Source organism: Corvus cornix, chromosome 1A (genome assembly GCF_000738735.6).
Source record: "Corvus cornix cornix isolate S_Up_H32 chromosome 1A, ASM73873v5, whole genome shotgun sequence".
Classification (NCBI taxonomy): domain Eukaryota; kingdom Metazoa; phylum Chordata; class Aves; order Passeriformes; family Corvidae; genus Corvus; species Corvus cornix.
Window position 1 is genome coordinate 72,708,266 of NC_047057.1, and position 17,173 is coordinate 72,725,438.

Consider the following 17,173-nt stretch of genomic DNA (forward strand, 5'->3'; position numbering starts at 1 on the left):
CAGACACTGCCATCAGCAGATTCCCACTACAGATACAACAGGGCTCAGCAAACAAATGCTCACACGCACAAACCGAACAGCAGGAGCAATGGTCATACCCATCACATACCTACACCACCTCTGCCTTCACCAAAACACAAAGAAATCTACTCCCAATCTCAACTAATAGGACCAAATTCATTTTAGAGAGAAGAAATCCTCCCACTTCCGCTATCCACTCTAGCTCCTTCTTCCTGTACACGTTCGGATTCTTCCTGACAGCTTTTCATCCTTCAGCTCTGATCTTTGCTCTCTTAGCTCACCCTTACTTCTCTTCTCCAACTATGGACCCTCTCACTGCACCAACCTAGAGCTACACGAAGCTACTGGAGAATGAGGATTGCTCCAGAAGGAGATTCCTATTTTCTTGCATCCTTGTGGAGCCACAAGTATTTCTTTGGGGATTTGAAATTTACACCGTTCTTTCAGGGAAGTTAGATGTGAGGGAGTGACATCACAAAGGAGAGATGGAGGTGTGTTTTCTGTCCTTTTCCTTTGGTGGATGAAATTCCAGTTTTCATCCCCCAAAGCACAAGTTTTAACAATCTGGAATTGCATGCAGCCCCATCTGGCCACCACCCTTGCTATCAGAAAGAGAGAGATCAAGGATGCACAGATGCCTTGGATGTGTGACAGGAACTGGAAGTATGTGTCAGGAAACGGCATTTCCCAGGGGAGTACCCCAGAGAAGAATTGTTGGGGTATGAGCTGGGCAGAAAGGGAGGAACTAGAATAGCTCTAGTGGGCTGAATTAGGAATTCTGCAAGACTAACACATGCAGAAATATCCCTAGAATTCTCTAGGATGACACATGAATTTCAGGATCAAAGGAAGAGCTCTCAGGGCTTTGTGCCCTATCGCCTTAATGCCCCAGAGGTATTAAAGATGCATCTCTTGGTGTCCTGCTGCCTGTGCAGTTTTTTTGAGAGCGAAGCCAAAAGAAGTGCGAGCAATACTGGGGATACAGGAGCTGAAGGTCTTTTTCCATCCCTCGAGCTCACAACCGAGAAAGTTCTGATTCTTCAGTGTAAATGATTGGCTTTGTGGGTGGGAAACAAAACCTTCAGACAGGGGTTGTGAGAGTGAGAGAGTGTGAGTGAGTGTGTGTGTGTGTTTGTGTGTGGCAGTTTTAACACCTTTCTTTATTGGCCTGGCTGTCGGACATATCAAACCATTTCTCAGTTTCTTGCCATCCGATGATTGCATTTCAAAAGGAGCTGGGACAATGAAGCTAGGTCACACCTCAATTCAAGTGCAGCAATGGCCTGTCAATGCGCCTCTTACGGCCAGCAGGGCAGGAATTATAAAAATCTCTTAGGTTTACACAGAAAGTGGCAGTACAGGGAAGGGGGGGAATTTCCATGCCCGTATTTCCCACATCTCAGGGCTGCATTCCCTGTCCGAGATGCTGGGAACGATAACACGGGGCCATTGTTCCTGGCTCCAGCTTCGTCCCTCATTACCTTTAAAGAAGCACACAGAACAGAGGCAGCTCCCCCTCTTCCTGACCTTCCCGTGCTCCCCCCGAAACAAACTGTGTCCCCCCGCTGCCCCAGCTGGCTCCTGCTGCGGCCGAGGTGCGCTGATGCCACCACCCAGGCACAGGCAGCACTCGGGCAGCGCCTGCACACCAGGGAACGGGAGAGCTCCTTAAAGGCAGCTCTAGGAGCCGTGCTAATGGGGCTCATCACTCCTGCACGTGTATTTGAAGGACGGGAGAGAGGTGCAGAGGGACAGCCGGCCTGCGCCCAGCACTTCCCCGTACCGCTGCGTGTACTTCTGCACTACCTGGTGCTCCTACCTATTTTCATGACCCTCCCAAAGACGGAAGTGTTGTCCACCGTGCTGCAGTTCCACCGCCGCTGCCGAAACTGGTACTGGCACTCCTTGATGGCGCTGCGGGCCCCTTCCCCGATGAACACCATGTGCTCCTGGTAGAGCTGGCAGAGCTTGCGCTGCCCGGGGGACAGCCCCGGCAGCTGGCTGCACACCGGCTGGGCGCCGATGATGTACATCTCAGGTCTCTGGATGGGGTTCATGGCCAAAGACCTACGATGAGAAAAACATCCCAGGGAGTGTGGAGGGAGAAGTCCCCTCCGCGAAGCGCCCGACACCCCTCCCCACCAGCCCAGCCCAGCCCAGCCCCGCTCCGGGAGCCCGGGCGCATTTCTCATGTCAGCTGCCTCCCTCCACGGCTCTGCCAGATGCGAGGCTTTTCCAGGGCTCTAGCGGGAGCAACACTGTTCGTCTGTAACCCGAGTTTAAACAGAGAGGACACCCGGGATGGGGAGGGGGCAGAGAGAAAGCTCAGCACTTTCTCTGCACGAGAAAGCGAGCAGCTATTTTACACAGCGCCAGCGAGCGATGCCTGCCTTTGAGCCAGGCTATTTTCCGCTCTTCGGGGGAAGGGGGCTCCGCGGCTGCTCCCAGGGCTTTTGGCAGCGGGTAGGAAACCTTACCCATCCACTCCCTACGCATTCCCCACATCCTAAAGCCCAGACGGCATTTCAGCGAGCCCGTACAAAAGGAGCCCAGAAATGCCTGGAGGAGAGGGGCTGCGTCCCACGTCTCCCGAAACTGGGCAGGGACAGCGGGAGGGGGGGAAACCTGGAGAGAAGCGAGCGGCTGCGAAAGAAGCCCGGGAGGCAGGGCAGCTCCCGCGGAGGGCGCAGGGCAGGGAGCTGCCGCCCGGCCCCGGACGGTCCCGGTCCCCGGCCCGCGGCGGACAAAGGCGCCGCCGGCTCCCCTCACTTACCACCAGGAGTTGGCGTCGGCCACCGGCGAGGTGCAGCTGCAGAGGAGCGCGGCGGCGAGGGCCAGCCTCGGCCCGGTCATGGTGGGCTGCGGGGGCAGCCCCCGCGGAGCCGGCCGCCGGGACGGGGCGCCCTGCGGAGAAGTGCCGAGGAGAAGCCCTGGAGCGGGGCCTGCGTGCGGCGGGGGCGCGGCGAGCTCAGCCCGGCTGCCGCCCCCTCCCACCCCGCAGGACCCTCCCCCGGCCACCGCCTCCCGGGGGCTCCGGCGGCGGCCCTGCCTCCCGCCCGCCCCCGGCCCCGGGGCAGGGGCCGCGCTGCCGGGGCTCCGCCGCCGCCGCCGGAGCCTCCCGGCCCGGCCCGGGGGCGCTCGGGGCTGTTCTCGCCCTTGCGGGCGTCGGGAGGGCTTCCCGGAGCCTCGGGGCCGCCCCCGGCCCGGCCGCCTTTGATGCGCCCCCGGCCCGGCGGTGCCGGAGCCCCGCGGCCGCAGGTGTGCGGGCAGCCGGCGGGGCACATCAAAGCCCCGCTGCCTTTGTAATGCAGAGTCGGCTCGGAAATGAGCTGCCCCCTCCCCAAAACGGCCTCCAGAGGGGCCCCGCGCCACGGCCCCAGCCCCGTGCCCCGGGCGGGGGGTCTGCGAGGCTCGGCCGGGCCCCCAGCGACGAGTGCAGATAGGGCTGGCACCGGAGCCTAATGGCGTTATGGGCAGGGGAGGTGGACAGGAGAAAAGCTTCAAAGGCTCCCCTTGCGCAAACACCCTCTCCCTTCCCCACTGGAATCACCGCGAACATCGAAGGCAGGGCAGTCCGGCAGCTCCTCAGCCCTGTCTCTCCCAGACACCGGCAGAAAGCGAATGCATGCATCCTGCACTGCGCAGGTACTTCTAACATGCTCCTCACACCCTGCCTCCTTCATGCCCGTAGGGAAACAGCCGCCGTATCACACCATCGACGCTGCCGCTGCTGCCACCATCTCTACGAGGCTTCCCACTGTCCTGTCCTACCCTGCACCACACGGTTCCCATCTCTCTTCCACGGAAAAATGCCCCCCGTCCCAGCCTGCTCACCGGGCCTGATGTCCCCCCAGCCCAGCCCAGCCCCTGCAGCAGCGGCTCCCCAAAGGCAGGCTGAACATGCGGGTCCCCCCAGGCTGTGGCTGCGCGGTACACGAGTACCCAGCCTTGCCGTCTGCCTCGCGAGCAGCACCCGAGACATGAATCACCAGCCTCGGCAGCTCAGACTGAAGTATATTTTTTATCGAATTCCTTGCACCCGCCACGGTGGACTTGCTGTGTTTGTTTGCAGCACGCTTCGCTTCCTCCCCCATCCAGATGTGCTGTACCTGCAGCTGGTGGCCCATCTCACCTGGCAGGCAGATGTGGGGCTGCAAGTGCCAGAATTAGCCTTAGGACAAAAAAGCCTTGTGTGACCCAGCACCTCAGTGGGAGGGGAGTTTTACTGCTTGGGCACAGCAGGATCCATGTCTGAAGAAAACAGGGTGACTTTATTCACATCTTCTATATCCTCCCTTTTCCTCCTCCCACAGCCCCAAGCGTGACGGAGGGACAGCGAGGTGTATGTGTGTGTAGCCACGCATACATGTTTTGGGTCTGTTTCTATAGGGAATAGTCAGAATGGAAAGTTTATCTCCGTGAGTCTGGGGAGGAAGGAAGTTGTGTATGGATGAATGGCTTTTCCATGACAAACAATGAGTCTGCACAGACATGGTGTGATGTCACCTAAAGAATTTCCAAGCCAGCCTCAGATACAGAAAACCTTTTCGCTGGCAGAGATGAGAGCGTCCCACCTTTCCATCTTGCCACAGCCAGAAAGAAGAACCAGGGAAAAAAATAAAAGCCCTCGCTGTCTCACACACACACACACACACACAAGGCATGTGCCATGTAAATAGATGACATGATGGGAGAAGTGCATCTCCAAGCTTTGCTCTCACCCTGCGGATTCTGAGAAAGGAGTAAACCATGGCGAGCCGCCCGGGTGCCTCTCCCAGCCAGGAATGTGAGACGGCAGCAGCTGATGAGGCAGTTCCACAAATACAGGTGATGTCAATGTCCGTGCTCGTGTGAGCTTCTCCGAGCACATGTGCGCAGTCGCAGCACTGCACGGGGCAACCAGGACACACCACCGGGCACCACTGACAGCACCGTGGTGTGGTGGAAACAAAAACCTTTCCAGCCGGGAAAGCCTGGGAGATGCTCACGTGAAGCTTGGTCCAGAAACACATGGCATTAATTAAATATCTCATTTTAAGTATTAATACGCACAGGCAGATGATGCTTAACAACAGTAAAGTGTTACGAATACTGCCGGTAGCAACCTGACTGCCAACGAGCACAAGCAAGGCAGTGATCTTACTCTGAAACATAAGTACTGCTGTATGGGATAAGATCACCCTAATATCCTGTCAAAGGTGGCAACTAAAGGAGTTCCTTCAGCAGGAGAGGTCTCAAACTCTGAATTCTACCTAAAATCTGCTGCTGGTGAAAGCAACCGCCATTGAGCCAATATGTGAATTATGGCAGCGAGTCTTTTTCAAGGTGCTGGAAATAATTTCTTCACCGGCTGTGTTTATGACTTCAGATAAAGTGATAATAGCAGGTGAGGCATTGCTGCAGGGATTTAGCCTCAGCCAGCAACTTCCAGACCGAAAGCTGAAAAGTGCTTGGCTGGTGGTCTGAAGAATATGGTCTGCCCCTCTTGTGCCTGTTCCTACTTGCCTCCAAAATCCTGCATGTGAGGTTTTGATTTTGTAAATAAAAAGCTTGCATTATTTTTTAAGCCCAACTGTGGGGCTGGTTCAAACAGCTTTGTGAGGTTATTTGCCCAAGCAGGGCTGGGTGGGAGACATCAGTGAAATTTTGTGAGGATGAGAGGTGGGGTGAAGCAGGGCTGCTGGTGGGCTGGGATGAACGGAGTCAGCAAAGCATTAGGTAGGATGGCCCAACCTCACTGCAGGCAGACCTCCCCTCCTGGCCATCATCCCTGTCCACCCTTCCCCATCCAAGTGACTCCCACTTTCATTCCAAACCATCCTTCCCCTGCAGCAGCCCACTCACACCAACTCAGACCACTCCTGCTACACTAGGGGAGGAAGGAGCAGGAGGAAGAACTCCAAAACCACAGGTTGCTCTTACTTCTGTGGAAAAAGGCCCCATCCCACCCCTTCCAGTGGGCATGGATCACTCAAACTGCAGAAGTGAACCTGCTGGAGCACTGCAGGTCTGATGCTTGCACCCAGACCGCTAAGGATCACCTGGGCCAAGTAAGGAGCTGTCACCTGAGAACAGGATGTGAATCTCAACCCTTAGATTAAAGATCCAATGCTTCTCAGAGGGCAGAGCAGCGGCACCAAGCCTCATCTAAGTAAAGCCTTGGCATTGTGCTGCATTCAACAGTCTGCTGCCCTAGGCAACTGTCTACTGTGTTGGCTGGCTGCCTGAAATTTGTACCTGTGTTTGCCTTTGTTTGCTTTTCAGAGGTGACAACTGTACATGGAGCATGAATTTACACATCTAGTTTCCAAAGTCACAGCAAAGCAGTTGGAGAGCGATCACTGCTTTCCCAACACTGTCCCTGCCATGTTTGCTGGAGGGAAGCTGCAAGACTCCAAGAAAGGGAGGTCATGTCCATGAGATCATTTGCAAAGATTTGGCAGACCGTGAAAAGAGCTGAACCCTTGCTGGAAGACAGCCCTGATAAATGAGAAAGGGAGGGTTACTCATGCAAATTCCTTGTCCTATCCTTATTGTTTTTTAAAAATTTGGGATGTCCCCAAATGTGACACAGATCTTTATCGAGTGCTATAAGGAGTGTTGAAAGAAAACATCTCTTCCACGTAACTCCAATGTTCCGGATTTCTGCAACTTGTCTGATCTCTTCTTCTGGTCTGGGGAGAACTGGACATACATTCTTCCTGTAATGATCAGGAGCTTCCTTCGAGTTCCTGTTTACTCCTGCAGCCTGACTGTAGTTCAGTGCTTGCTTTTAATGCCTCGCAATGTCCAGGGCATCCAGAAACACTTATTTCTCTCCCTGACATGAGACACTTACTCAAGATGTGAAGGATATTCACTGAAGCAGTCTCCTCTGCTTAAGGAGCCAGTAGAGATGCACTGCCCAGTGTCATGGTTTAACCCCAGTTCCTTCTCCCTGCCCCAGCTTGTATTGCTGAGCATAACATCATACGGTCTGGGGCATCCCTTTGGCCAGCTGGGATCAGCTGTGTCCTTCCCCAAATCCTTGTGCACCCCCAGCCCACTCGCTGGCAGGGTGGGGTGAGAGGCAGAAGAGGCCTTGACTCTGTGCAAGCCCTGCTCAGCAATAACCAAAACATCCCCGAGTTATCAACACTGTTTTCAGTCCAAATCCAAAACACAGCCCCATACCAGCTACTATGACGAAAATTAGCTCTACTCCAGCCAAAACCAGCACACCCAGGAAGGAGGCTTTACATGTGCTGCTCCAAGGGGAATCCCTGCCCTCTGGTTCTGTGCCATGGACCTGCTGCTGACAGCATCAAGAGATGTATCGTAACGTCCTGCTATCCATCTGCTTCTGGCAGACAGGCTTTAACCACAGCTCTTACTAAGACTTCAGGAATCTCATTAAAGTCACATACTTGCCCATTCAGCTGAACCAGTTTTAGAGGGAGTGTAGATGAAAAAAGAAGAAAAAGGAAAAAAAAAAAAGCTGAAATCACTGGAAGCTAAATTGCAGTCTTCACGCAGAAACCTAAATCATCTTTTATCTCACCACTCCCTGACTTGTCTGGTTCTGCGCTGCTCCCCTGCTGCCAGCCTGTCCTCTCTCAGCACTGTACCACCACATTGCTGTACTGGCATCAACCTTCCCAGATCTAAATGTGTTTATTTATTTGTACTGCAATTATTACTTAACCAGCAACTGGAGCCACCTCCATAGGCCCAGACACAGCTGGGATGTTAGAGAAGGTGTAATAAAACCTTCTTGAAGTATCCCAGCACATCAGTCCTTCATGTCTGCCCTTTTGTCTTGACATTGCCTTGCCTCACTGAATTGTCACGCACTGTCTGTCTCTGCTGGAAAGGCAGATTATTCCTGCTTATATCCTGCTTGTTTCTTTTGGTACTTACAGACTCAGTTTTATCTCCTGATGTGCTCATGCACTACCTTTTTCTGCATCTCATCACCTGTCACCCCTGCTGACAGATCCAGATTTCCTTTCACCACTACCTTGCCCTTTCATTTTTCCATGACTCCCCTGGCCAATGACATCCAGCCTCACTGTCACCAGGGCATGTAGTGCAGCAAATGCCAAGATATACCTGCCAGTCTCAGCAGACTCAGTGACAGCTGTCCCTGAAGTGCCTCACCAAGGAGAGCAAGAATGGAGGAGGCTTGCAAATAAAGCAGAAGTACTAGACAACAAAAGAGGCCAGATACTAAACATTTCCGCCATTTAAAACCAGAATACGTACAAAGGATAATGATTCTATGAATAAAACCACTTCTCATTAGTGAAAGATACACAATATATGTATAGCCTAATGAACATTGTCATTTTCAACGCAGTGTTTCATGACAGGCAATGAGCTCACTTGGAGCAAGACCATCCCACCCGCTACAAGAAAAGAAGCGAACTCCAAAGATTAATCAGGACATGATCCTCCTGCCTCTCAAGGGGACTCAGTGGTACTCGTACTCACTCTTACAGCAGATTAAATTCTAGTGTTGAGCCAACCTGGTCCACTGAGGCCAGCACAAGATGTCCCAAAGAAAAGTGCAAGAGACTTGGCAGAAGCTGCATGTGCTGAAACAAAATTGATTTAGAATTTTTGCAATCAAGAAAGAAGCAACATAGACCCATCCCTGCAGGTATATAGCTGTCTGGAAACTCTCCACATTTATGATATTCCCATGGACAGATCCAAGCCATCCGGTTCCATTTTATGTGAGAACTCTATTTGCATGTTGGCAGCCTCAGCCAGAGTCCTGAACCAGGACATGTCTAGCCCAAATTTTGCACTTCTTGTTCCCACGACTACTATAATACCAGGGTTTCTGGGGCTGCAGCAGTCACCCATAATCACAAACTGAAACCTTCTTAGCGTCCTCTAGTTATATGGGAAAGTCCCATTAAGAAATTAGACCAGTTGTACTATGCATAGTTGTAAATCTAACAAATCCCTAGATACATATATTTGAAAAAAGTGCCAAGCATTATCCTCTGCTGACCATGCAGCAGCTTATTTACGATGCCCACTGTGTCACAGCTTCCATGCCAGACAAGCACCCCTTAAATCTCCTTAAACTGCACTAACAATTTCATCTTCAGAAAACGTTCCCCAGGCCCCCTCCAAGGAGCCATGGTGGGTCAGGTTGAAACGCAAGCCCAGGCAGGATTAGTAAGCCCACACTGCTGCTCCCCAACATCAGGTTTCTAAGAAGGAAAGACTCCATCCCTTAAGGCCATCTAGCTAATATCTAGCTTTCCCAAATGTTAAATTTACACGAAGGATTAACCATCCTCGAGGGGAATAAGACATCAGAAAAGTGAAAAGAAGAACATCCATCCCTCCTTCGTTTTCCAGAGGCCAGCCCTGGGAGCTGGTTTGCTACCTGCTGTATCTGACCATGGCACAGACCCCTCAAGCAGTGACAGGAGGGCAGCCCTTGTCCTGCTGGGGAGCTGGTGCTGGCTGCAGGGCTTGTATGAGAACTCTGCACTCAGATTATGGTGGTTATGAGCACACATGTCAGCCCTCCTTGAAGGTTGGGAAGCGTAAGGACACAAAGTTCTCTGACAACATAAGCAAGGAGGCAGCGCACGGCAATCAAGGCAACTTCTCTGCAGAGATTTTAGAACAGGCCAGGGGATGGAAACAGTTGGATGACTTCAAGTGTTCTCTTCCTCACTCTGATCTTGGAAAGCACAGAGCACCTTCATCCTCCCTAAAGGGGTGTCCAGCTGCCCCAGTCCCAGTGGACCCATACCAAACCAAGAAGATTTATGTCTCTGCATCTCACAGGCCTGGACCTCATTTTTGCTCTGGATATATATATTCCTTTTAGTTTGTTCCATACTCTGCAATAATTACATCAACTGCCAAAGGAAATCAAATATTCAAAGTACAGTTAAACTGCTGCTGCAGTGGTTCTTAATTCTCCAGGAGTGAATGACCAGGGGAAATGGAGATGGACTGTTCACTGCTGTGTCTTGGCACTGAGCACCTCAGTGCAGGTCACAGGGACCGGCATCAGACTGGGTCAGATCAAGACTCTCCTGTCAGTTAAATCATTGCCAGCAAAGCTTGGGGTGTACATTTCCGAAAGAAACAGTAAACCATTGGAATAAATCCAAATTCATTATAATTTTTCTCCTTCCTAATAGACTCTTCAAAGAGGTTCTTATAAAGTCTAGTCTAATAAAAATAATTTTCCTCCACTCTAGACTTGCAAAGCAAGCACATACACCTATCCCTTAGACCCCACAACCCTGACAGCCACTGTTTTTCCCTTACCTTACAGAAAGGGAAAGAGAGGTGCAGGAGGGGCTGAGTGACAGGATGAAAACAGTAAATCTGTGGTGCAGATTTACCTCCTTTCAGTAAAGCATTAAACCAGGTGCCTGAAAGTACGTATATCCCTCCTCATTTTTGCTGAATTGGGATCAAAATTAAAATCTGCTTGCTTTTTCCATTCTTTCAACCATCACATACTTCTGCCATCAATTAAATGTTGTTTCTGCTCAAATACAGTGGATTCAAATACAGAACATTTTGGGAATAATGCCCAAGTGTATAATTCTATCATCTTCATAGTTTTCACAGTTTCCAAACCAAAGAAAACCCCTTTTTTTTTCAAGCATGCTTACTGTGTTTTATATTAAAAAAACCCAACTATAGTAAAGGTTGAAGCACTATAAATAAAGCCCTGTCTGTATCAGGAGATTACACCAATTCAACCAATTTCAGAACTTATCTTCTGCACCGTCACACTTCAGTGAAGGAATTTCCTCTTAATTCTGGGTGCAACAGATTTAAGCTAAACCTATTCACACTGTCTGGGGAATAGACTGCATATACATTTGTACCAAAAAGGAGGTAATTTTATATCTCAACTTCATTCTAGCACCAATCACTTAAGTGCAATTTGAACTGCAGAAAATAAAAGTATCCTATTACAGATTTTATTTGTAAGTTCACTGCCACAGGCTGAGGGCACAACTGCACAGAGAGTGAACATCAGCCTCCTGGACAGGAAATACACAAAGCTATAATGCTGCCAAAGCCCCTGTGTTATCAGAGCAAGGCCTGAAGTGCAAGAACACGATAGCAAAAAAAAAGGGGAAAAAAAAAATCTCTGTGTTAAAAAAATTGATAACAAAGCATTAGTTTGAAAGATGGCTCTGTGTAAAATTACCTGATTTGTAACAGATGAGGTTCCCAGTATTTGTGCCAGCATCTGCTGCTTTGTAAATCCTTCCCAAAAAGAAAAAAAAATCAAACAACTGGAAAAGTAACTGAAGCTGCTAGTGCACTTTACTCAAATTTGTTCATTTTCACTGACTTTGCCTCAGTTTTCAAAGCATATTATATAGGTATTTCAACTGCCAAAGCTATCCAAAAGCTTTCCAAAAAAAGCTGTGCTTTCTTCCTGCTTCTCTCCTCAACACGAACTCTAATGTGACATTTTGCTGGTGGTACAGACACTAGAATAGCATCCATCTCCTCCTCCCACAGCTCTGCCTGCCCATCAGGGCTACCGCAAATCAAAACCTGCTTTACATCAACACAGCCAGTGCAAGTTGTCACCAGCCTGACTTTCCACCCATGGTGAGGCTTTCTGAGCACATCCTGCACTCCACCAGTGGCAATTTCATCCTCCAAAGAGCTCAGCCCACACCTCAGCTTCAAAACAAGGAATCAGATTTCAGAGGTGCCTGTGGAAAACTCTGTTTTTCCTTTCCTGCTTTGGACATGAAAAATGTTGTAGCCACCAGAAACATAACTCCAAGGGGTTAAATTATCTGGAAAATGTAGGTGCTTACCTAACACCTCACCTACTCAGAAAGCAATGTACAAGCCCATGAATGACTGGCACCAGAGAATTTGGCCCTGAGTTGTTCTGAGAGCCCAGATGGTAACACCCACATTTTGCAGCCCTTGCAATACGGATTTAAAAGTTCCCACAGCAGGTGCAGCTGGGCCGGATGAGGCTACCCCATCCAGGTCACTGTGATCCTGCAAACTTCAGAAAGGCACCTGGGTGTTTTGACTTCTAATGCCAACCAGTTTTCAACCCAGTTTGCTATCGAGAGCTCAGGGAGGGCAGGACTGCTCTTTTGCCCCAGTGTGGGTTGATGTCATCTCTGAATGATCAGACACCTGCAGCGTCAGATGGCGTGAGATTGGCACCAGGTCTCAGAACCTCACTGGAAGGAGGAAGCAATTCCTGGGGAAAATTCAGGTACATAATATGACAATGTGCCAGTTTATCAGAGGGAAGGGCGTTTTCCTCAGGAGCAAGCAGCGCTTGGAAGCCTGAGGCTTTGGCCTCTCCTGTGGCCAAACTGTACCCTGGGCACAGGGTGGACATCAGGCCAGGTGCCCTGCAGGGACAGAGCTGCCTCCCGTCCCCTCTCACCATCACACCTTTATGCCAATGGCACTCTCTGGCCACAGAACACGCGGCGCTGGCATTTGCAGAGGGGAGCACGCACGGAGCCGGCGCTTGGCACCGGAGCCTCCCCGCAGGGCCTGCGTGTGCAGCGCTGCCGAGCCGGGCAGGCGGGCATCTGACCCTTGGGCAGGGTGGGCATCTGACCCTTGGGCAGGGTGGGCATCTGACCCTCGGGAAAGGTGGGCATCTGACCCTTGGGCAGGGTGGGCATCTGACCCTCAGACAGGTGGGCATCTGACCCTCGGGCAGGCGGGCATCTGATCCTCGGGCAGGGTGGGCATCTGACCCTTGGGCAGGCGGGCATCTGATCCTCGGGCAGGGTGGGCATCTGACCCTTGGGCAGGCGGGCATCTGATCCTCAGACAGGTGGGCATCTGACCCTTGGGCAGGCAGGCATCTGACCCTCGGGCAGGGTGGGCATCTGACCCTTGGGCAGGCGGGCATCTGATCCTCGGGCAGGCGGGCATCTGACCCTCGGGCAGGCGGGCATCTGACCCTCGGGAAAGGTGGGCATCTGACCCTCGGGAAAGGTGGGCATCTGACCCTTGGGCAGGCAGGCATCTGACCCTCGGGAAAGGTGGGCATCTGACCCTCAGACAGGTGGGCATCTGACCCTCGGGAAAGGTGGGCATCTGACCCTCAGACAGGTGGGCATCTGACCCTCGGGCAGGGCGGGCATCTGACCCTCGGGCTGGTGATTGCACCACGGGCTCAGCTCAGACATCGTCTTCCCAGCACTGCTGCTGATCTGCTTAGCTTCTTGTTTTGGTTCCAGCTGACTGAGACTGAAATTCAGTTCTTTCATCTGCTGGGGAGCTGAATTTAATTCAGGGCCAGCATTGTGATTTTGTCTGTGGATGCTGTGTGTTACAGGATCGAATGCATTTAAATATCCTCCAGTGAAAAGATGTAAATATTGTCATTATTTAGTCCACCTTCACACTAAACCTCGTGCAGAACTTACCACACACAAGAGAACAGTCTAGAGGAGAAAGCTTTTTTAAAAAGAAAGAAACGTGTTTATTCTTCCCTTGAAACTAAAGAGAAAACACATACTCAATGGGAGAAATCCAGAGGGTTAAGTTCTTCCAACTGCCACTCAAATAGAGAAAATTAAACTGATCTGTCTTACACTACAATCCCAAAGGATATTTACAGTCCTGGAGATTCATTCCCCAATCTCTTGAACATATTTATTCTCTCTGGCAATATGCTATTGAGTAAGTTGACTAGAGAATTTCTAGTAAGTTGACAGGACTAGAGAATTTCCGTAGTTGGAACAGCTGTACATCTGGAATGCAACCTTCACTTTTTTGGACAACTACAAAGTTCTTGCAAAGAAAAATGTGTTTGTCCTGTAAAAAAAACCCCAGTGTATCTTCAAAGATAGGAATTGCTCGTCCTGCAGGAGAGGGAAGCATGCTGCACTGCATAGAGGGGTTACAGGTGTGCTTGCAGGTGTGGACCTCAGAAAGCTGCTGTATGAGGATATGTGCACCATCCTTACAGCAGGCAAGGTGTAGCAGGAAAGAGGGAATTGCCTGAGTCTCTACACTGCAGGGAAAGCAAGAAATCCTATTAAGGATTTATGCTGTTGCAGCAAAATAACTTCCTCACTTGAAGCAAAGCCAGCTTTTTCACTGTCTTGACCACTCGTGCTGACAGCGTGCAGTTCTTCGGTCAAGCCCAGTGCCAGCTTTGTACTGAGAGATTCAGCATCAGGAAATGGGCTAGCAAGGCTCCTACTCCTGCTCTCAGTGACAATTTCATTTGCCTCTGAGATGCACTTCCAAGACTTTGAGTGAACAGCCCTCCTGTTTCTGAACACTTGTAGAGAGAAAGAAATTACTTACTACATGAATGGGTTTGAAAATACAGTGATGTGCACATTCAAAACCACGCTCCAGAGAAGGCATGTATGGGAGATGTCTGAGAAGACATTTGTGCGTGGTGTGTAGTAATTATAATATGTTTTCATTTACAGTGTCTCCTCCACGCACAAGGGAATGTAACAAAACACAACTAAAACCACATATCCTTAAAATAAAGCGACAGAGAGAGAGACAGAGAGTTTCATACAAAGGTTAAACAAAAGAATCTGTTTAATGTCACTGTGGGGATTACAGGAACTGGAGTAAAACAAACATCCAGAAGAAACTTTGAGGGGTTGCTTCAGGAAAAGCACGTGTGTGAGTGTGTGCCACCACATCTGCATATTCAATATGTCTTGCTGGGACAGCTTGGGGAAAATAGGAAGCTGGAAATTTTCAGTGTGGGAATTAGATGGAAGAATGTGAACCATTCTAAACAAAACACAGTGAAGTTGCCAGCTGACTTGCTAAAATGCCAGTGCTCTCTAGGATCCCTTGAAACAGAGCTGAGGACTGGCCTTGCTGCTCAGGGAGTGGGTAGGGAGCCAGGAGATCTGGGCTGTATTCCTGGCCCTGCAACAAACCCAGCATGTGACACTGGGAAGTCATTCAGCTCTCAGTTTCCAAAACCTGATTTCATGCCTATACTTCTGGGCACCCAGCGTGAGGCAGCGTGAGCCCAAATGTCCCGGATTTCAAACAAAGTTAAGCTGCAGGTACTCACCTCCCATCCATGAAGAACATACGTGCTGGGACTTAGTTTCATCACAGATGAAACAGGGCTAAAACCTGCAAAGGAACCTGAAATGCTGCAAAGCTCCAGGTATTACATGATTACATAGACATCTTTTGCCACAGAAGAAGTGCTATGGATATGCAAACTATTATTATTGAGTTACCTGTTGCTTCCCATGTCCTGTGGCAACCATTGCCATTCTATAAATATTTTCACAGATTGCAATACATCTGAAGACTTTTGTTTATGTTTCCTGCTTCAGGGCATCAAGGAACAATCTTCTCACAAAAGGATTCACTGTTCCAAAAGGAACCTAAAGAATACAGATCAGGATTGCTGGCAAAAAGTGTGGAACAACAACACTGACAAGACTAGGAAAATACTAGATCTCAAGGGTGAAATAGTGGAAAGAAAGAGGCTTTTCCACATAATTTAGTCAGCATGTATGCTGGGGAAAAAAACCCCAGAAGTAAAAGCCGTATTTCTAGCTTGTACTTTTCTGTGTGCATACACTTTAAAAACAATTTGGAACCATGAGAATTAGAGAAAGTTGTATTCTCACTGTATATGACAGGGTCTGGTCACATAGATTAATTTACATTATACTGTAGGCAAAGGTTTATTATGGGGGGTTTTTTTATGAACAGTGTAGACACAAGCTGAAAGAATGAGTGTAAAACACAGATCTTGTTCTACCCGTTTGTATTTCCACCTCCAGCACGGTGAACTCTGTACTTTCTCCCTGCCCTGTTTGTGTCTGCCCTTAATTTTACCCCCGCATTTCCAGAGAGGATTTCCAAAATTTTTGTTGTGCACAGATAGATAACATGTGTTGGTGAATTCAGCTGCCTTAATGGGGTTTTAGAGTTTCCACATGAACCCAAGAAGAGAAGCAAGAACAAAAGAAGTTTCTGAAAGGCACCTCCCTTTGCGACCATTTTTCTGTGCATCCATTAGAGTTGCACCAGAACTTTCAGAAAATCAAGGGAATTTAGCACAAACAGTTTCTGGGCTGTTACTTCTAGCAATAAAATGTTACAGTAACCTTCCTCTGGCCAGAAGCAGCCCAAATCCTCCATTGACTATAACACTGTATTTTGTGTCTTTTGCCTGCCTTCCTTATAAAACTGTATTTTTAAACTCTCACCTCTGTGCCAAGCTCTAATGGTGAATCTCATTTTCACAGTATGTTTCCAAAACAGTATTGCCCTATTTTTCAGTTTTCCTCCAAGAACTTACTTCAGAGCCGGTGCTCATAAGGCAGGTGACATAACTTGGTCCAATTCAAGTGAATTGCCAATTTTAGAATGTCATTTACTACCTGAAAATGTGCTGGTGGCCACAGTCCAGAGAGGGAGGAGACAAAAGTAATGCTGCAGTAATCCATGGGCACAAAAATCTTGCGTTTTAAGAATCACACAGCTACATCAGTACCCTCCCCAAGCTGAGCTTATCCTCTTGTGAGGTTGCCCTTCACTCTCACTGTAGCAAGAATATAAGAATTACCTGTCCCTGGACCTCACTCCAGGGGCCCCATGCAAATCTTGACTGGAAAGCCCAGGGACTGATGTCTTTTCTTCCTTGCAGCTTCTGACAGAGAGCACAGGGAGAAGCTTCTCTGACAGCCAAATAACCCTTACTCACAAGCTGGCCAGCAATCTGCCCTGACTGCATGGAAGCCTTTGGCAAGGAGGAGGCTGCACCCACTCTGCTCCAGCCCCAGCCAAAGGCCAGAACATCTCCCCCATCCCAGGCTGAATGTGTTGGCTGTCAGTGGAGCTACACACACAGAGTATCCATCCACCTCTGCTGGGTTTTGGACTAAACAGCTGTTACAAAGGGAGATTTCACAGACCTGCTGCTGTAACAGGTACCACACAGCATGTCAGACACACATGTTTCTGCTGTGACTGCAGGGGCTGCCCCTTTTAGATCAAGTTGTAGAGGTCTCAGAGTTCAGTCCCCAGGAATGGCTTATGAAAGCAATTACCACCTGAAAGGTCTCTTTGTTTTTGTGCCACTGCTTTTAATAATAACGACTGCATCAGATATTTTCTGCCATCTCAATCTTCTTTGGTACTGCTAATGAAGAAATGA

The 17,173-nt window shown here is 49.7% G+C and overlaps 1 protein-coding gene across 2 annotated transcripts in view; it reads right to left on the reverse strand.

Moving 5' to 3' along the window:
• The window catches only part of WNT5B (Wnt family member 5B), a 70,952-nt gene that overhangs the window by 12,094 nt on the left and 41,685 nt on the right, over positions 1-17,173 (reverse strand). For both annotated transcript variants that reach the window (XM_039570731.1, XM_039570730.1), the window contains exons 2-3: positions 2,795-2,925; positions 1,841-2,088 (exon numbers count right to left, since the gene is read on the reverse strand). In XM_039570731.1, coding sequence (XP_039426665.1) covers positions 1,841-2,088; positions 2,795-2,925 — 379 coding nt within the window. The remainder of the gene's footprint in view (positions 1-1,840; positions 2,089-2,794; positions 2,926-17,173) is intronic.